The sequence below is a fragment of the Dioscorea cayenensis genome, chromosome 15 (genome assembly GCF_009730915.1).
Source record: "Dioscorea cayenensis subsp. rotundata cultivar TDr96_F1 chromosome 15, TDr96_F1_v2_PseudoChromosome.rev07_lg8_w22 25.fasta, whole genome shotgun sequence".
Taxonomy (NCBI): domain Eukaryota; kingdom Viridiplantae; phylum Streptophyta; class Magnoliopsida; order Dioscoreales; family Dioscoreaceae; genus Dioscorea; species Dioscorea cayenensis.
In genome coordinates, this window is record NC_052485.1 from 5,896,151 (window position 1) to 5,917,053 (window position 20,903).

The 20,903-nt window shown below is 37.3% G+C and overlaps 3 protein-coding genes across 3 annotated transcripts; 2 read left to right on the forward strand and 1 right to left on the reverse strand.

Moving 5' to 3' along the window:
• Positions 1–7,887: 7,887 nt before the first annotated feature.
• Positions 7,888–10,644, forward strand: LOC120276697 (probable ribose-5-phosphate isomerase 3, chloroplastic). Its single transcript, XM_039283376.1, has 2 exons — positions 7,888–8,350; positions 9,960–10,644. The coding sequence occupies exons 1-2, from the start codon at positions 7,949–7,951 to the stop codon at positions 10,395–10,397; spliced, it is 840 nt and encodes a 279-aa protein (XP_039139310.1). The 5' UTR covers positions 7,888–7,948; the 3' UTR covers positions 10,398–10,644.
• A 2,782-nt stretch (positions 10,645–13,426) lies between these two features.
• Positions 13,427–15,388, forward strand: LOC120276992 (protein IQ-DOMAIN 14-like). The gene is made up of 4 exons (XM_039283730.1): positions 13,427–14,033; positions 14,123–14,356; positions 14,424–15,047; positions 15,132–15,388. Exons 1-4 carry the CDS (start codon positions 13,617–13,619, stop codon positions 15,150–15,152), a joined length of 1,296 nt encoding a protein of 431 aa, XP_039139664.1. The 5' UTR covers positions 13,427–13,616; the 3' UTR covers positions 15,153–15,388.
• Positions 15,389–15,666: 278 nt separating this feature from the next.
• Positions 15,667–20,597, reverse strand: LOC120278023 (serine/threonine-protein kinase Nek2). Its single transcript, XM_039284909.1, has 14 exons — positions 20,177–20,597; positions 20,039–20,105; positions 19,666–19,731; positions 19,457–19,503; positions 19,291–19,336; positions 19,091–19,171; positions 18,971–19,013; positions 18,823–18,872; positions 18,664–18,745; positions 18,496–18,545; positions 17,825–17,898; positions 17,651–17,702; positions 17,048–17,512; positions 15,667–16,428 (listed from the first exon to the last, which is right to left on the reverse strand). The coding sequence occupies exons 1-14, from the start codon at positions 20,275–20,277 to the stop codon at positions 15,844–15,846; spliced, it is 1,809 nt and encodes a 602-aa protein (XP_039140843.1). The 5' UTR covers positions 20,278–20,597; the 3' UTR covers positions 15,667–15,843.
• Positions 20,598–20,903: the final 306 nt, after the last annotated feature.

Genomic DNA, 20,903 nt, shown 5'->3' on the forward strand with positions numbered 1-20,903 from the left:
AACTTTATATATATATATATATATATATATATATTTGTTTTTAATTTTTATCTATCATCAAATCAAATAAGGTTATAAATATCATCTAGACCCTGTATAATATATATATATATATATATATATATATATATATATATATATATATATATATATATATATATATATATATATATATTGATAATTATTTTTTATGTATTCCAAAAACCACCTCCTCACATGTAACCTTTACCTTTACAAAGCATTTAGATTATAAGAAATAGATTTACGACTTATATAAATTTACTTAATGCAATCAATTTAATTTATCAAGGAAAAAAATTCTTATATGTTCCATCTCCCATTATATGTTCCATCTCCCAAGAATATATTTCATATAATTTAAAAAAACATAAAAACATCTTATCTTAAATAATTTCCTCTCTCATGTAGTGTATCACTTGACGTACACAAAAACAGAACATATGAAATTAAACATAGTGGTACCAAATCACAAATGTTAGGATTATTACAAGTGGGCACAAATGCATACGACATTTGCTTTTGTTTTAATTGATAAAAATGTAATGACAAAACATAGGATGAGATTGTTTTTCAGAGACATTTAAACAAACTTTGATCAAATCATGCTTTTTTCCAATGCAAAAACTTTTGGATAGGTAACATAACCTATGATGCTGGAATGGCATATGTCCGCCACCCAAAAACCAAATCTCATCACCATACTTATTAAATAATAAAAAAATCAAAAATCTCCAAGAGGTTAAAAAGTCATGAGAGACTGAAATAGACATTATTGCTAGTAAGAGCATGATTGACAAATGGAAAAAAAAAACAACTAAACGAAATTAGACAATATCTCTCACACGAAGGGTCGGAAATAGGAAATATTTGGGGTACCTAAAAGAATTTATATTTTAAATAAAAAAATATAAATTAAATTTTTTTTGAAAAGATACAACATCTAAAATATTCCCAAATGGATGAAGTACATCCTCTTCCGCTGCATTAAGCATGTTGGGCAATTCATATAATAAGCTAAGCACTTAGCCATTTGAAGCTCTCTTTCACCCTCTGCGAAGCTCTCTTTCACTCCTCCTCCTGACTAGATGGATGGCCCCGCCGGGGCCTTCAGCTCCCCCTCGGCCAGGCACTTCCTGGGCTAATGTTGTATCCTCTGGTCCGAAGGATGATCCCTTCACTATTCCTCTCCATCTCCAGAAAGACCATTTCACCAAACTTAAAAATTCTTTTGTTTCTTCAGTTGTGGTTAGCCCTCATCTCTGGACAAAAGCGAGAGAGGGTATGAAATCTTCGCTTTACGCCAAGTTCCTGGGAAAAGCTCTCCCTCTTGATCAGGCCAAGCTTGCTTTGGATGATGCGTGGAGGGGACTGGGTTCTTTCACGGTGGCGGACCTTCCTAATGGCTTCTATTATATCAAATGTGAAACTGAGGAAATGTAATGTCGCCTTCTGTATGACGGGTCGTGGTCGGTAGCTGGGAGGATCCTGCAGCTCTCTCCATGGTCTGAAAGTTTTCAGCCAGCCTTTGAGAGGCTTTCCTTTGCTGCTGTTTGGATTCAAATATATCACTTGCCTATGGAGCTCTGGACCGGTGAGATACTCGAAGCGGTCGCTTCCCAGTTTGGTCGAGTTGTTAAAGTTGATAATCTTACTCTATATCGAACCAGGGCCAAATTTGCTAGAGTCTGTGTTGAGCTTGACCTTGAGCAACCTCTTCAGCAAGGAACTTGGGTCAAATATGGTGGTTTTTCTGTCTTTGTGCTTGTTCTTTATGAAAAATTACCTGTGTTTTGCTATAAGTGTGGCAGGGTGGGCCACGGCGAAGCACACTGCCCTTTTGTCACCTGTGCCCTATGTCTCTATTGAGACTGAGATGGTGCAAGATGATCCAGAGTCGCTGGTTGATGAGGTTGACAAAATGCAGGATGGCTTTGCTGAGGAATATGTGCCCTTGCCGCATTCAGAGACGGTGGAATTCGGCCCCTGGTTAAAGCCTCATCGTCGGCAGCTTGCCTCGCGAGGGCGTGGTGGTGGCAAGGGAGGAGCGAGAAACCCTATTCCCAGGGGTCGCTCGGGGGACGATGATGGAGGGCTTGACAGGTGGCCTACTACTGGGGCTTCAGGCCAACACGTGGCAGATTCCTCTCGTTTGCTGGAGTCACGTGGAAAACAATTAAATTCAGAGGGAGTTTCTCATAATTTCCCCTCTTGCCCAAATCCTTCTGTTGGCAATCCCTAGGCTCCTCCTCTCGTTGAGATCAATCTGAAAGATGATGGTGGTGTTTCTGGTCCCAAGGTGGCGCCTTCTGGCCTACCCATTGTCAGGACTGCCATTATCCCTAGTTCCAAGGAGACCTCTGAGCCTCCCGCTCTGGTCATTCCCTCTGTCACATCTAACAGGAACTCGGCAGCTCTCAATGCTCCCCATCACCCAGGAAATCCGGAAAATCGTCTGTTGGATTCGCATCTCTCTTTGGAAACCCCTCCGTCCTCTCTGAGTTTTTCGACAGACCCTAACCTTCCCCAGCCTTTGCTCTTGACTTCAGTTAACCTACAAACATCCTCTCGCAGTTACCTCTCGACGACAGCCATCTATTGGTAGTTGAAAAGATGGTGCAAGTTTTGGCTGATTCTCCCCATAGCGACCGCTCAATGGAAGACTTTTCCTCTGATGATCCTGGCTCGTCGCAGGAGGTTGATGATGACATAACTCTTTCCCTTTACCAGAAGGATGCTAAATCTGCAGCCATTGCCCGCAGAGCTCCATCCAAAAGGAGCACGAAACCAAAAAAAGGGAGAAGTTCCCCGATCAATAGATGATTTACTCGATCTTCTTTCTCATTAATTTTTTTTTTAAAATGGGTTTTATGGATTTACAAATTTTCTCTTGGAATTGCAGAGGCCTCTCTAACCTTAATACGATGAATAGAATCAAAGATTTGATGGAGAAAAAGCACCCCGACTTCATCTGCCTAGTTGAAACCAAAACTGATCCGCTTAGAATTCAACGTTACTGTTCTCGGCTGAAGAGGAATTGGGAATGGGCTGCTATCCCCTCTTCTGGTCTCTCCAGAGGTATCTTGGTTCTTTGGAACACTTCGGTGGGCACTGTTACTCCGGTTGCAGTTTCTCGTATGGCCCTTCATCTAGTAATCTCGACAAACAATGATATCTGGATCCTCTCCACTGTCTACAATTCCCAGGTGATCTCTGAACATAAGCGTCTTTGGCGCTCCCTTAATAAAATTTCTCTGCTTGACTTCCCCTGGCTTCTTAATGGTGATTTCAATGCCATCACCAATTCTGAGGAGCATAGGGGAGAGAATTTAGAAATTATGCCAGTAAAGCTAAGTTGTTTTCTAATTTCATTTTGGATAATAACCTTCATGACTTGGGTTTCTCTGGCCCTCAGTTTACGTGGTGTAATGGCCAATAGGGACTTGCTCGTCGTTGGGCCAGACTTGATCATTTTCTCGCCAGCACTAAGTGGATTATCAATGTCAAAAACTTCATTATTCATCATCTCCCCCGCACAAACTCGGATCATTCCCTTCTTTATTTAAATGCCCGTAACTCCACTAAATTTTCCAATAATGTTTTCAGGTTTGATAACTATTGGCTTGACTATGAGGGGTGCCACAACAGTGTGATGAAAGCTTGGAATACTGATCCTTCTACCTCTACATTGCAATCTTTTATGAGTTGTATTTCTAACACCAAGCTTAATATCCTCAGGTGGAAACGCTCTGGCCTAGGCTACATTGATGCTAAACTTAACAACATTCAGGCTGAGATTAAGAAAATTGAGGAGGAAGACATGAATCAGTTTGATAACTGGAGGGGGGTCTGGTTGCAGGCTCTCTACAATAGGCAAAACACTCTGTTAAGACAACAAAACATTTATTGGGGGCAAAGAGCTAAATTGCAATGGATGAACTCGGGTGACTCCAACACCAGATACTTCCACAACACGGTCAAAGTTCGTCGGCATAAAAACAGGATCAATGCGATCAAAGACTTATCGAGTAATATCTTTACTGAGCACCCTAATCTTGAAAGTTGTTTCCTTCATTATTATAAAGATCTCTGGTCTTCCTCCTCATCTAAGCCCCTTGATTTCTATAGGCAAGCCTTACCTGACGACTTACCTGCCCTTTCGGAATTAGACCGTGAGTCCTTAATTAGACCCATTACCATGGGAGAAGTCTTTAGTAATCTCAAGTCTATGTCCCGGGGTAAAAGTCCTGGTCCTGATGGCATGAATGTGGAATTTTATCTTTTTTACTGGAATCTAATTGGGCCTCATCTCTTCAATGCTATCTCTTGCTTTTTTAACAATGGTGCCCTTCCCCTTTCTTGGGGTAAAACCTATGTTGTGCTTATTCCCAAAATCACCCATCCTATTTCTGTTAAAGATTTCAGACCAATCTCTCTGTGCAATGTCTGTTATAAACTGATTTCAAAAATCCTAGCCAATCGTCTCAAACTTATCATTCATAAAATTATTGGCCCTGAGCAGTGTGGTTTCATTCCTGGGCGGGGCGCTATTGATAACATCATCGCAGCCCAGGAAATCGTGCATAGCTTAGAAACTGACTCCCATGTCTCCCCTAGGATGATTTGTAAAATCGATATTGAAAAGGCCTTTGATACTATTGAATGGCCAGCCATTATTGTTACCCTCCAGAGAATGCATTTTCCTGATAAATGGATCTCTTGGGTCCAGGCTTGTCTTTCTTCTGCTTCTTTCTCCTTTATTATTAATGGTCGTCATACTGCTTGGTTTAATAGTAATAGAGGTGTTAGACAGGGGGATCCTCTTTCCCCCTACTTTTCCTGCTAGTCTCCCAGAACCTCTCGGCCATTCTTAAAAAAGCTCTCTCTTTTGGGATGGTTCAAGGTTTCAACTCTAATCTTCCTAGAAATTTTAATCATCTTATGTTTGACGACGATCTCATTCTGGTTACTAATGCTTCTAGGAAATCTGCGCGAAATTGTCTTGTTTGCCTCAATATTTACCAGGAGATCTCTGGGCAAAAGCCCAATCCTCTTAAATCAGCCATTTATGTCCCTTCTTGGTGTAACAATAGGCTTGCCAACTTGATTTCTCGAATTCTTGGGATTAATTTAGGGAGCTTCCTTTTCACCTATCTTGGGGTGCCTATATCTCCTCAGAGACTGCTCTCTAGCCAGCTCACCCACATTCCTAACAGAGTTAAAAATATTTTGAATTCTTGGAACCACTCTTCTCTTACTACTGCGGGCAGAACCATCCTTATTAATAGCACAATTTTTGCGATACCAAATTACATCCTTTCGGTTATGAACCTCCCAAATTCCATTCTAGACAACATCTCCAAACTGGCTAGGAATTTTCTCTGGGGTAGAACTGGCAGCAATCATGGCTTTCACTCGGTTGGGTGGGCAGTTACTACACTTAAAAAGTCTGAGGGGGGCTTGGGAATTCGGAATCTAAGATATGTTAAGCACTCGCTCATGGCCAAGAATGTTTTCTCACTCCTCAATTCTGATAACAAAATTTGGGTCGATATTTTTAAATCTAAGTACAGGGGTTGGCATCTTTGGAACCCGAAGCATGTCTCTAATTCCTCTTGGTTTTACAAATCAATTTGCAACTCTGCAACATTTCTTAGACCTAACATTAAGCTTCTTTCCTGTAATCCTGAGACCATTGATCTTTGGCATGATCCCTGTTTTTTCGACCTTCCTATTGCCAAAAAACCTACCTTTTTAAACATGTCTTTGGATAATCGTGAGGATTTAATATTCAATAATCTCTTAGAGTCTCATGGGTTTTGTTCTGCTTCCGTCAGAAGCTTGTTTGGTAATAATTTTAATAGGAACAATATTGAGAACTTAAATATCATTGAGGAGGGCCCTAATCTTTGGGTTTGGAGATATCATTCTTGCAAAGCTTCTATTGCCTCTTCAGTCTATGATCATGTTTCAAATTCTAATACTACTGAAGCCTCTTGGTTGGGCTGGTCGATTATCTGGAAACTGCCTACCCTTCCCCGTGTCAAGGTCTTTCTTTGGAAGCTTGCACATGGGAGACTTTCCTCTGGGGACTACTTATTCCAGCTCAACATTGGCCCCAGAACTACTTGCCCTTTATGTGGTCTCACTGATGAAACTACTGAGCATCTGATTTGGAATTGCTCCAAAATCAATCAATGTTGGCATGACGTGTTTGCTAGGATCGGTTGGAATCAGAATGATATTCTTACTCTTAGCTTTGGCAGTTGGCTTTTAAAGAATATCCATGGGAGAGATCTTGACCTCCGAGCTAAGGCTCTTATCGCTGTTGTTGCCTGGCTCATCTGGAAATCCAGATGCAAGCTTATTTTCAACAATCAACCTATCAACTTCAGTTCGATTGTTCCTAATGCGTGGAACTTGTACTGCAATCGCCCCACATTCACTTTCAGGGAGTTTCCCATAACTTCTCAATCAAACAACTCTATTAAAATTTTCACTAATGCATCTTGGTGTATGGAATCTAGGTCGGCGGGCTTAGGTTTCATCATCATTTCTGATGTGAATCAAATTCTGATTGCAGGTGCCATTGTTGCGGCTGCTACTTCTCCCATCATGGCTGAAATCGCTGCGATCAACCTTGCTTTGCAACTCTGTATCTCGAACGATTGGCTACCTTCTAGTCTTTTCTGTGATTGTGCTGGTATTGCTCAGCTCCTGAAAAACTTCAACGCTTGTACCGCTTAGCATATCAAAGAGGAGTATCAATTGCTGAAACGGAACCTGGGTTTCTTTCCTTATCTATTCATTGAGACTATTCCTAGGGAGGATAATGCAATTGCGGATGCGTTGGCTTCTTTCGGCAGAAACTGCTCTCAGCTTTCTCTGTTCTTCCAAGGCTTAGGCCGACCACATTGGCTTGATGACCTGTGTGATCGGCATCATCTTTTCTTTTAATCTTTGTTTTGAGCTTTTGCTCTTTTTTTCCCAAACTTCATATAATAAGCTGAATGAAAAACAGCGAATCAATAAATCCAACAAACCAATGCAATAATCAAAACCAAAAGATTTAGGGGAAAAATAATAATTATAAACTTCACCAAGTCATAAAAATTACCATTCCTAGGTTTCCATTCTCCCCATCTAATTCTCCAACAAATTAATGGGCACCACAGCGTCCAAACTGAGCTACACATAATCCCCACACAATCCCACATCAAACACAACCTAATTCAAAATTCATTCAAATTAAGTAACCACCGCCTCCATTATTATTATTATTTTTTTTTTTTCATCCTCCATCAAACTCTGGCACATCATCAAACTCCTCTGAATCTGATGAAGCTTACAGAACGATAAAAAATAAAATCACCACCCAAAAACCAACCAATACTAAAACCAAATTTTCTTACCATACTCACTGAAAGAGACATTACTAATATTATAAGCATGATTAACCAAGAGTAAATTTTTTTTTTTTAAAATAATAGACGACAAGCGCCTCCCGGATGAATAGTGTATGAACAGTACTGTGAGTATAGCTATTGGGGGAGGAATTTAAACCCATAACCTTCCCTTATATTTTGGTGTTATACCATTGGGCTATCCAATGGTTAACATCAAGTGTAAAAATCACCCAATTAAAACTGAACAAATATACATCAAACAAAAGGTTTATATATATATATATTTTTTAAAAGAGAGAAAATATATATATATATTGATTCCACTCATTTGCTAATGTTTACAACATTAACACAATAAAATATTGTTCTAATTCTTATCAACAACCAACTAAGTCAGTGGTTCCCACCACCAAATCCAAAACTAACTACCTAACCAAAAACCCTCTCTCTCTTCCTCCCAACCTTCAATCATCCTCTCCCTCTCTCACCCACTCACCCACCAACCCTAAACCTCTTCCACCCAAATGGCTGCCACCTTATCCCTAACACCGCCGTCTTCCCTCCCTCTCCGTCGCCGCTCCACCCGCCCCCTCCTCCGCCGCACCTCCACCACCATCCGATCTCTCTCCTCCCCCTCCCCTTCCCCTCCCGCCACCACCCTCTCCCAAGACGATCTCAAGAAGATTGCCGCCGTCAAGGCCGTCGAGTATGTGCGCAGCGGGATGGTCCTCGGTCTCGGCACTGGATCCACTGCCGCGTTCGTTGTTGCTGAGCTTGGCGCCCTTCTCTCCTCTGGCAAGCTTGAGAAGATTGTTGGAGTCCCCACCTCCAAGCGCACCTTTGAGCAGGCCCAGTCCCTTGGCATTCCTCTCTCCACTCTTGATGATCACCCCTATATTGATCTCGCCATCGATGGCGCTGATGAGGTTTGTTGTTGCTAAGAAATTCACTTATTTGTGTTAATTCTTAGGGCCTTTTCATTGTTACTTGATTGAAAGAGGACTATTTCCTTGATGTTCTTTTGTACATGAATGATTTTTGGTTGTATAATTGTGAGTAATCAGCAAAGTGATAATTTGGTGAATGCCGGAAAGATCATGGATCTTAGAGGAGGGGGGCACTACACTATAAGAACTAGTAAAACATCGTTGAGTTGATAAAAATTTTGGTTCTTCAAATTAGCAGTGATGGTCTGCTGTTTCATAATTTAGTTTCATGATACTTAACTCTTTTATAAAGTTGTGATTGATTTGCATATTGTTTTAAAAATTTGTTTTTGATGATTTGATGAAATTCAGAGTGTATATTTTGTAGGAGAAATAGTTAGCCTTCTTGAACCTGTCAACAGTTTTTTTAATCCTTATTGATGATGGAACTTGATGTGTTCTTGCCTTTTTATTTTTCTCGCTATGTGATGCCAATGTTTGCACCTGGGTTGGTAACTTTTTGTCTCATATATGCTATAGTTGATCATATTATGCCAGCACATTGCGCATTTTCAATAATGCATTTGTGAGGTAGATCATATTATTTTCTGGGGCATTCCCCTGGTTCAACTTTTATCAATTGTGACCATGCCTCTAAATTGTACCAATTGAACTGGACAAAGCACCAAAAGGTTCTTGGAGTGGTATAGGCATTACTGATTGAACTAATTTTACACATGTACAATACCTTAAAAGAATTGATAGAAAATTTTCTTTTATTTTTCTACTATTTTGAATTTGTTAACTGCAAGGCATCATTAGTTATTTCAGGTTTTGTCATATTAATAGATTGTACTTCAGCATTAAAAACGGTGAGATAGATATAAACTTCAGATGGACCACCTTGATAAGTTTATTTGATTGATATAATTAAAATTTGGATGCTTGGTGCTTATTATACGTTTGATTATTATTCTAAACTCAAATGGATTCTCCTAGTATATCATATTGACAGTGCCAACTCTGCCTTCTGTGTGCCAATGGCAGTGTCTTTCTTCTTGTGGAAGGATTTTTTTTTTTTTTAAAGGTTTGTTTTTGTAGTTGACTATAACTATAGGGAATATCAAGTGCTTGAGATTGTGTAAACTGTCAAGGGCTTCTGATAATTAAAGATGTCTAAAATTGTTAATAGTATTATCTTCCTTTTACAGTGAGCTTTTTTTTTCTAGTTGATGATGATTTTTGTGGGTGGGTATCATATCTTGGTGAGTTGAGATGATTTTGGCTAGCAAAACTTAATGAGATGAGAAATGCATAGGATGGTTATTATGTATTTTGTATTTTCTTTTTATTGAATGGGGATAGATGAGAATGTCAAATGAGGTTTGTGGAGAAGAAAACTGGCCATGTACAGAATCATTTACAGGTTTACTGTTGGGTGTTTTGAAGAGAATATGATAGTTATCTTGATCATTTTGCGAGTGTTATTGTTTAATTGTTTGTATAGAAGAAAGTTTCTAGTCTTGTGGATGTTGTTATTCTGTGAGAACATCTTAATCTCAATATTTTGTCTACCTAAATTTCTTGAATGGGTTTGGTATTGAAACAGGTTGATCCGTTCCTTAACCTCGTAAAAGGACGTGGAGGGGCTCTTCTCCGGGAGAAAATGGTTGAAGCTGCATCAGATAAGTTTGTGGTTGTTGCTGATGAGACAAAGCTAGTGACTGGTTTAGGTGGTAGTGGTTTGGCGATGCCGGTGGAAGTCGTGCAATTCTGTTGGAAGTATAACTTGATAAGATTGCAAGATCTATTTAAAGAAGAAGGATGTGATGCGAAGCTCAGGTTGGATGAAGGAGGGAAACCTTATGTTACTGACAACTCAAATTATATTGTGGACTTGTACTTCAAGAGCCCAATCAAGGATGCAGCAGCTGCTGGGAAAGAAATTTCAGCATTTGAAGGGGTTGTAGAGCATGGGTTGTTTTTGGACATGGCAACCTCTGTTATAATCGCAGGGAAGAATGGAGTGGATGTGAAAGATAAGTGACGTTCGTTGGAAAAAATAGGTGAGCACTCCAACACCCATCATCTATTTATTTTTTGTTTTTTGTTTAACTTTGTAATTTATCATATAACTGTAAGAAGCAAGGTTACATGTTCAATATGTTGTATTTCCCCACTGGTTGAATTGCCTTCCCTAATTGAGTTGAAAAATAAGAGGGATTCTTCTATTTGAACTCTATTTCTCACCATTCAATCTCAGAACTATAAATTGAGTCTATAATTCTGTCTTTTGACTGGTTTACGCTGGTTTTACCATATAAAATTAATGATATGATGTACATGTTTGACTCTTTTATTTTACTGTTCTTGATATATTAATGCAATATAATGCTTGGTGTACAAATACATTAATTGGTTAATTGCATGGACAGAGTACAGTGACCATGTTTCTATCATTGTATTTATTTGTGTTATTTCCTGTTCATTCAACTTGTTCACAACTTGAATGAATTGTCATTTCTCTCCCAAATTGTTGACTAATCTTTGAAGGTGTCCAACGTTAAATTCTTTCATGGAGAAATATATTAATTTCAGGGTTGATCTGTGATCCATTTATATTCCGGCTAAATTATTAATTGTATGTGCTATATTATTTAAGCATCATTGTTCGTATTGCCTATGATTTTGTTTAATGAGAGAAATTCAGATCTCAGTAAGTCCAAATCTTGAATTTAAAATGATATGACCGTATATATCATTCCTTGTTATTTAACAGTTTGGTGATAAATCATAAATGATTGAGCTACAATGTGATGCTATTCTAGTGTTTGGTGCAATGCATCCTCTGTAAATAAAATTACTCAACAATTCTAAATATTTATAGGATTTCTCTTCAATGATTACTATTCTTTCTTAAAAATATATAAAGGGAAATGAAAGAAAGCATGAAAAAGAAGGTATAGAAAAGATTCAGAGCTAAAGTGCTAAAAGAATCAGGTTCCTTGTACACAAGGTTATGCTCAAAAGGCTACAATTTAGAGGGTATAAGTCCTTATTAAGGTTACTATCAGTAGTTAATATTTCATAAAAGCCTAAGCCTGGGAAGTGGGAACCAAGGGAAACAAAAAAAAGAAAAGAAACCATCTCATCTTGTGAAGACAACAAAATAAGGCAAGCATGCATGTGCAGATGTGCTCAAGACCTCACAAAGCTTGGAAAAGCATCTGCTCACGTTGCTTCCTTCCAACTTGGGTTTCACATGCTGCTACTTCACCAGATTCCACATCATATCATTATCATTGTTATTTAAATGCCACTTTTTTTAAAAAAAAAATTTTGTGCTTTAGTATTTAATGGTAACATTTACATTTATTTTTCATCTATATTTACAAGATATTCAATATAGTCCCCATATTCGAAGAAAATTATATATTCGAGAACCATTGATACCCAAGTGGTATCTTATTAAAATAGTGAATGGACAACCCTGTATAATACTATAATCAATGGTATTCATATATTGGTATACTATGTAAACCTGTCAATTTAAAAGTTACATAACAGAGGGATTTATCATCGTGGGGTTATATTCCATTATATATTATCTTAGACATATGTGATAGGACGTCAATAATATCTCTTGTGTCAGCTCACTTCACACAGTAAATTTTTATGGATCATTAAATTACCGTATCTAATGTATTTTTATACATATTTATTCATTTGATAGTACTTGTCGGCGATGTCACCTTTTTTTTTAACATTCCAAAGTGGCATTTTATGTTGCATATGCTATAAAGATATATTATATTTAACAATTTATAAAAACAAATATAAAAGTACCTAATATGGTCAAATAAAAAAAACCAAAAGTACTTTCTGTTGTGTTTCCTTTACCACTTGATTCCAGATAAATAATTGGGGAATAATAGAGGGAAAAAAACAAGAAGGTCTTGCAGAGGATGAAAGCATCTTTTCAAGTTCATCAGGAACTCTTCAATCAAGAACACAAAGATGATGCTGGTGCTTCCTTTATACCAACACAAGGTCAACACAGGTAGCAAGACATGGACCTAACATGCATTGGCCAACTAATTTTAGCTTTTTATGGTCTTAACAAACACAATGCATTGCTTAGTTAGTTGTCCATACTTTTCATTCAACTCTAAAAGTGTCGGTGTCCGTCTATTTCCTTGAACTAACTAGACCTTTGTCTTTTAAACCACAACCACCAATTCATATACATACATATATAATAAATGAAGAAATAGATTAAATCAAACTTTCTAGTGACAAATATATTAAAAAGTACTATCTTAGATAACTCGGTTTCTATTGTCTGAAAAAAGCCTCAAGTTCTTAGATAAATCATAAATCATCGTTAACATTAGGGAACAAACGTGGATGGTTAATTTGTTACTAGTTTTCTCTGTTTTGAGATCTTATTCACTTCTAGTAGATTTTTTCGGTTTTTTTTATAATTTCTTTTTTTTTTCCAATGTACTGTAGTATTGTAATTATTTTTTATTTTTTAACAAAATTGTGGATTATCTATTTTTTTAAGAAAATATTAATGTATGAAAAGCTAATATAATTAAACAAAGGAAATGGTACAAATCAGCTATAAAGACACAGACAATAACATAAATCTATTTATATTAAGGTAATATTAATTAACAAACAAAATAGAATTTAAATGACCAAACATGGTAAGGATTGATTAACAAAGGAAAACAAACATGAGAATGAAAACAACAGGACACATAAGTTGCTCTTTTGAGAACCATCTTGGCATTTTCTTGGATCACGAGCACAAAGATTAATCACAATCCAAAATTACCAAATGGGAAACTTCAAAGAAACGCATTCATTATCATATTTCCCCAACATGTTTATCAAATTTATTTTAAGATAAAGAAAGAAAGTAATAGAGACAGAGAGAAATTAATATTTACTGTACATGGATTCCTGCAGCTTGCACCACATGGCTTTTCTGACTCTCACATTTAAATTTAAAGCTGAAAACAGAGCACATTAACTCTGTCCTTCAGATTTATTATATATATCTGCAAGAGGAGTTGGACAAGTGATTAAAAATTATCAAAGCTTGTAAAGGAATCAAATCCTTGGAATGAATGTGATGCAGAAATGAGAAGCTGGCAACCCAAAAGCAATACATTATAACATCTTTCATGCATGAACAAACTGATCATGCCTTTGCAACACTGAGAATTGAGAAAGTTTTTTTTCAAGATTAGCAGTAATGGGGAAGACTAGCAAATGGTTGAGAAGCTTCTTGACAGGCAAGAAGGAGAAGGAGAAAGAGAAGAATATTATTAGTAACAAAGCAACTGAATTGCCTGGAGGAACTCCGGTTTCGATACCGACATTGAAAGAGAAGAGGAGATGGAGTTTCAGAAGATCTGCAGCAGCCAAAGACTTGAATTCTCAAGACTTGGTTGAGAATTCATCACCATTTGGTTTGAGAGATGTTGATCTTGATCAGAAAAGGCATGCAATGGCTGTGGCTGTGGCCACAGCTGCGGCCGCAGACGCTGCTGTTGCCGCTGCTCAGGCTGCTGCTGCTGTTATTCGTCTCACCAGTAAAACCAATGGTAGAACAAGCTCAATTGAGGAAGCTGCAGCTATTAAGATTCAGTCTGTTTTCCGGTCCTATCTGGTACATTATTATTATTTTATCTTTATCTTTATCTTGATCTTGATCTTGATCACATTGGAAGAAGATAATAAAATGAGGAGTTTTTGCAGGCAAGAAAAGCTCTGTGTGCATTGAAAGGTTTGGTGAAGTTGCAAGCTTTAGTTAGAGGTCATCTTGTGAGGAAACAAGCTTCGGAAACTCTCCGATGTATGCAGGCTCTTGTTACTGCACAAGCAAGAGCTCGAGCTCAACGTATTCGAATGATGGAAGAAGGTCAGACAAACTTGCCTAGGCAATCTGTTTATAGAAGATCACCACAGCATCCCCGGCTTCGACAGTCATTTGTAAGTCTTTTTCGATGATTTTGTTTCATACAAAGATTGCAGAGAATTATGAATTGTGTATTTGTAGGAAAAGGAGAGGTGTTTAGAGGACAATGCCAAGATTGTGGAGATGGATCTTGGTGAATCAAGAGGCAGCACAAAGAGTAGAAATAGTTACTCAATGGCACAGTCTGAAAGAAAGGATCACAGGTTCTCTGATTACTATGGATGTTCTTATGAGCCTTCAAACATGGACATTCATCAAATATCCTCTTCACCTTCGGTTTTTACTGATATTAGTCCTAAGGCTTGCAGTGGTCACTTTGAAGAGTTTTCCTTCAACACGGCACGAAGCAGTCCACAGTATTTCTCTGCTGCATCCATGCCTGATTACTCATTGTATCCGAATTACATGGCAAATACTGAATCTTCAAGAGCGAAGGCGCGTTCGCAAAGTGCACCAAAACAAAGGCCTGATGCTTGGGAAAGGCAATCTAGTAAGCGAAGGCCATCGGTGGAAGGACGGAATATTCCTAGAGCTGTTCGGATGCAACGATCTTCTTCTCATGTCGGTACTACTGCAATGAGCTACCAATATCCATGGTCAATCAAGCTTGACAAATCTAGCATCTCATTAAAAGACAGTGAATGTGGTTCAACAAGCACTGTAATGACAGCAAACACCAATTTCTGCAAATCTTTAGCCTATGAGGTTGGTTTCATTTTAATTACTGCAGTTTTCATGATATAATTGCATGTTGTTCTTCAAAAATGATTTATTGTTTTATGGTTTCAGGTTCTTGGAACTCGGTATTGACACTGCAGAAGAGATTCAGTTTAACTCAAGAATGTTTGGTTTTTTTTTTCTTTCATCTTAATTTGTTTATAGAGGTTTGAGTTTTCGTTTTTATTTCTTTGTAGAGAGATTTGGAGGAGAAAATCCTTTTGTAATTGCTTTGATGTTAACCAAGAATGCAATTGAAAATATCTGATGATTGCTTACGTTCACAATCTTCATGCTAATTTTTCTGCTGAAGAATTTCAGAAGAAAACAAAGTCTTGTACATTTGTTTTAACTTGCAATTGGATAACTGTTATTCTTCTTACAATTTACTGATGATCTTTTCCATTGCTTGACTAAAAAATTGTGCAGAAGAGTCATTTTCCCAGTAGCTGACAGAGGAGACAATAATTTATGGATTTCTGTACATTTTGCTGCAGATCATGCCAAGCATATATATTTACTGTTCACTAGCTTCTTGTGCGGGCAAAGGGTAAATACTTCATAGTCTGCGTACTTTACAATCCTTTATAGCAACTTTCGGTACCAATTGAAATTAAATGACTTGAAATAGCTAAAATTTACATGGATGTTCAAGCTGCAAGAGACTTGAGAACATTCACATGCTGGAGTTCAGCATTTCAATCTATTTTACATGACAAAACTAGAGCACAAGAGATTTGTGATCACTAGTTAACTAAGGAGTTAAGTACATACTCCTCGGGAGCTATAGTGCTGTCTCTTTGAAGCTCTTCGTCAACCATATGGCCGTCTCCCTAGGAGAGACCTTCTCAGGACCGAATGGTTTCAGTAGAACTCCCAACTCTTCGAATCTCTCTTGTTGCAGTAGCTGTGCACTGAACTCAAGCAACCCCTCCAATGCTTCTGCCCTCTGCTGGTACGATGAAGTGTCAAACCTGCGTTGGCGAGATTCTGATGATCCTCGGCTTGAAGCATCCACTGCCTTTGAGTTTTTGCCTGAGGAGTCACTACCGTTGTCCCCCTCGGTGCGGAATATCTGGATTGTGCATTTGTCCTTGGTGAGTGAGCGGTCACCGCAATGCGGCGGGGTTGACGTGAAGGTTTGAGGGGATGAGATTTTGTGGATGGAAAAAAGAGGGTCTTCGTATGAGGCTAGAGGGAACTCGGCTATTCTATCGATGAGAGGAGCATTCACTGACACATCAGGGGAACCCATTCCGTCGAGAACACTATGATTCTTTCTGAGGGGAGTTTTAAATGTAGGCAAAGGTAGAGATGCTCTTCTTGTTGGCTGCGCATTTCTGTCTGCAGGAGTTCTAGAGTGTTGGCGCTGTGTCAGGAAACAACAGTTACAAAAACTATATCAAATTTCATATAAAACATAACTTGAAGCATAATAAGTCCACATGAGATGGCCACAACCAAGTAACTTCCTTACATTATTTGATACACAATGCTATCATAAATTTTCAAGGCAAATACATCCTGTATTTTGAAATGGAGAGGGTAAATGTCATGCTGAGAATGTTCATGAGGCAATGCATAAGTGAGTAAAAAATTCAACCATATTGTCGTGCATTTTATATGTATCTACAATGAATGAAGAAATATAATGCAGTTTGGCTTCAGTTTCAATTACACTTGTTTTGTTAAGATAACATACAATTTGCTAATGAATTTTACCTATAACGAAAAAAATGCATTTTTCTATTGACTTTTTCATTTTTGCGAGGAATGTACAAACAATTTCCCTGCAATGAAGTTTGAATTCAGGTTAAGTGTCTGCATCTAAAGTAAAAATCATTGCGCATATGTGGAGGCAGTCACATAGAAATGCAAGCTAAGAAAAATTCTAAAAGCTATGGTTCAGATTTCAAGGTAAATGCATTCAATGGAAATGACTACCTTTAACAATCAAGATTGCAAGCAAGGAGTTGTTTAGAGCTTACCATATCATAGGTTGTCCTAGTATACGTAGTTCTTGATTGATCCAATTTCCTTCCAGGAGTGGCAATGGTTTTTGAAGGAGTGTATCCAGATGCCTTTGCATTACTTATGGTCTTTTCACTGATTGTCATCTCAGAACCATATTCTCCAACTTGACTGCTGCCCAATGACAAATCTTTGATCTTTCGATGTATATAATCAGGATAATGTTTTATGCTCTGAGTTGAACAAAAAGAATCCTGCTGACTTGCTGGCTGAGTCAGTTTGAGGGTTCTCTCATTACTGAAAGTTTTATATCTTTCTTTGTCCTTGCACAACGAATCTTCTTCATCATCAGGAAACCTGATCATCTTTACAGCATTGCTAGCAGGTTGCTTGATGGGAAATAATTTACGAGGTGCACTAGCTTTTAGGTTGATTTGGAAAACATAAGGCTGCAGGTGAGGATGTTTGAGAAGTTCTGCGGCCTTCAAAGAGTAAAACGAACAAAAAAAAAATATTCAGCAGAAATTTAGCTGGCAAAAAAAATTAATCTCATAAATGCATGTTAGCATAACACTAGTGATTAATTATGCAAATGTAAAATTCTAAGTTGAAATGCATACGCTTGGACGATGTTCTGGGCTTTTCCGCAGCATACTTTTGATGAGTCCTCGGCTAAGCACACCAATAGTTAAAAAAAAGAATGTATATAAGACATGAAAGCAATAGATACAAGTCTATCATTCTCACAGTTGAAAAAGATTGAGCATGACAAACAGGTAGAGAATAGAACTTACAATGCACCCGAATATGAACTAGGAAGAGGAGCCACTATAGACTTGTTAATTTTGTTTATAAGTGCTTGCATATCCTGCTTGGAAACAAAGAGTTGATCAAATTTTCATCATGGTAAACTAAGCAAAAAAAGAGTACTCTTTGGTACAGTGGCTTGACCACATTCTGAAGAAGACAGATAAAAGAAAGATAAATTCACCAAACATTGCATACGAATCCAAACCAAGAAATGCATGCCAAGCATCTAAAGCTATAATCTGGGCATATCCTGATTAAGAATAAAGGCATAATGGACAACACCTCCATTGAGAAAGCCCCAGAAGGTGTCGGCATCATGTTTCAGCAATATTTTACTATAGTTGTGACTATTCTAAATTAAAAAAAAAACATAATTTGTTCTGCATATGTCAAATCAAATTCCATCATCTGTTCATATGTGACATCCTCTAGTGATACCTCAAAAGGGGAATCATTTATGGCATAGATTATAGAACCTCAAATGGCCATTTCAACAAAATTGCAACAGTTCAATCATGTGTTAAGAACACAATTCCTTTCCAAAGGAAAGCAGAAAAATCAAGAAGTAAAGCAGAAAATTGCTTACAACATGTTACATCAATAAAGCAATAATAATATCAAAGTTTGATCTGCAAATAATTGATTTGCCACTTACAAAAGCTTTAAATGCAGGCTTGAGGGCAGTCATTTCATATATACAACATCCTGAATGATTTAGAAAATAAACCATCAGGCTACATTACTTCAAATGAATGCAAGCTCAAGTGTCTCTTAAAAAGAAAAATAAAATTGAGCTGTCTTACATAAAAAAACAACAGCTTACCTAAAGACCAAATATCAGACTTCGAACCATATGGTATATCAGCAAGAAGTTCAGGGCACATGTAACTCGGAGTGCCCACAACCTACATCAGTCACCAAGTGTATCACCATAAGTTAATTACATAACAAGTGAAACTAATTTACTTGAAAAAATACTCACTGATGATGCCAGATCGTCAGATGTTAAGATTTTTGCAAGCCCAAAGTCACCTAGAGACAATGGCCAAAATATAAAGAGCCAACATCAGAAATATCAAAACCTAAATTTGATGAATTTGATGGAGATGGTTGCAAAAGAAGTTACTTACCAAGGCGTATTTTATGATCTTTCATCAGAAATATGTTTGAACACTGAACAGGCCTTCTGAAATTATTAGTAAACAGTAGATTTGGAGGTGATAACTGAAATTGGCTGAAATTTCACCAACCTTGACATCACGATGGAGAATATAATTGCTATGCAAGTAATCCAGCGCCATCAGAAGTTGAACAAGCCATTTGCAAAGCTTCTAAATATGAGCCAAGCAAGGACAAACTTTATAATGAGTGTCAAAAAAAGAAAAAAATGAACCAGCAAAATGAGCACATAGAAGAACATTATGGTCCCGATGACTAGCAAAGTAATAACCTCTTCAGTGAACAGAGTTCCGTTGGCTTTCTTTATAGCTTCAGCCCTGGACAAATAACAAGAAGAAAAAAACAAAGATAAGGTTTTTGATATATATTTCAAGAGCCATAAACAAAATAAAAATTTATAAATAGATTTGATAAGCCATGGTCTACAAAATCCATACATGTCCCCTCCCTCACAATAGCCTATGATAATGCAAACATAGCAGCCCTGCAAGCAAAATTACTAATACTATCAAAAACTTTACAAAATACAGCTTAAAACATGAATAGCCAAACAAGCAGATATTAAGTTAAAAACATTTCCGACACACTTTGAATAAGAATGTAGTGAAGTTTAGATAAAACTCAAAAAGGAGGACCACTTACTAACCTTCTCTACCCATGAATCCTTGTATTCTACAATGAATGGATGCCGAACTTTAGAAATAAGCTCCATCTGAACCAACAAATAAGAAAGCAAATTTCTTTCAGTGTCGTTTGATAACAATACTTTCCAGAATAAACTTCTCAACAGAAAATTGACTAACAACCAAAACTGTCTCTCAATATACAACATCAAAACAAGTATATGCAAGAAAAAAAAAAAGATTACTAAATTATAATCAAATTGAATAAACCACAATAAACCAAACAAATTCAAACAAAAATCAACAGCATTGCGCAAACAATTTGGAAATTAGCAAAAAGGACTGTAAATTAAGCAAATGCTGAACACTAAAGAACAACAAAGCAAAGAAACAAACCTCCTGGTGGGCAGACCGGCGGCAGCGATCAGTCTGACGAGCAAGTCGGATCTTCTTCAAAACATACCTACATTAAAACCAAAATTAAAACACCAAAAAGCTGCAATTTTTATGAAACTCCAAAGAAGAAAACCTCACCTCTTCTTCTCCTCCTTGTGCTTCACCAGCAACGCAGACCCAAAAGCCCCTTTCCCAATCTGCTCCAGCACCTCATACTTCTCCATCTCACCACCACTCATTCAATCCCAACAAAATGCAGCAAAAAACTCACAACAGAACAAAGCAACAAGATCTCAAACAAGACACAAAGGTCTCATCTTTGGCACAAACCACAACATTAAACTTCAAATACAATGTAAAACTAGAAACACATTGGAAATGGCTGAAGAAATGGAACCAAAGACAACAAAGGAGCAATCTTTATCATGGAGATGAGTGAGAGTGAGTGAGAAGAAGCGGCAATGGAGGTGAAAACTGAAAAGGAAGAGATGATTGCTGATTTCGAAGTTCCAAAAAGCAAAAGGCGAGCAGGAAAACTATTTCAAAGAGAAGCAAAGAGAAGAAGACATTGGTGGGAACAGTGTCAGTAAGAGTGGGACAATTTGTCTTCTTTTTTTAAATTATTAGTTAATAATTAATTAATTAAAAATTTATCTCAAATTTTATATTTAATTAAATAACTAATCCATTTATTTCAAAAATAATTAATTGTCACTATTACTTGGATTTTTCATTAATTAAATTAATTTCCATGAATTTTTTATTTTATGATAAAATGTAATAATAAAATCACGTGAATCACCACTGTCCAAATCTACCAACCCAACATCCAACTGTCAAAAAGAGAATATATTACTAAGTACTT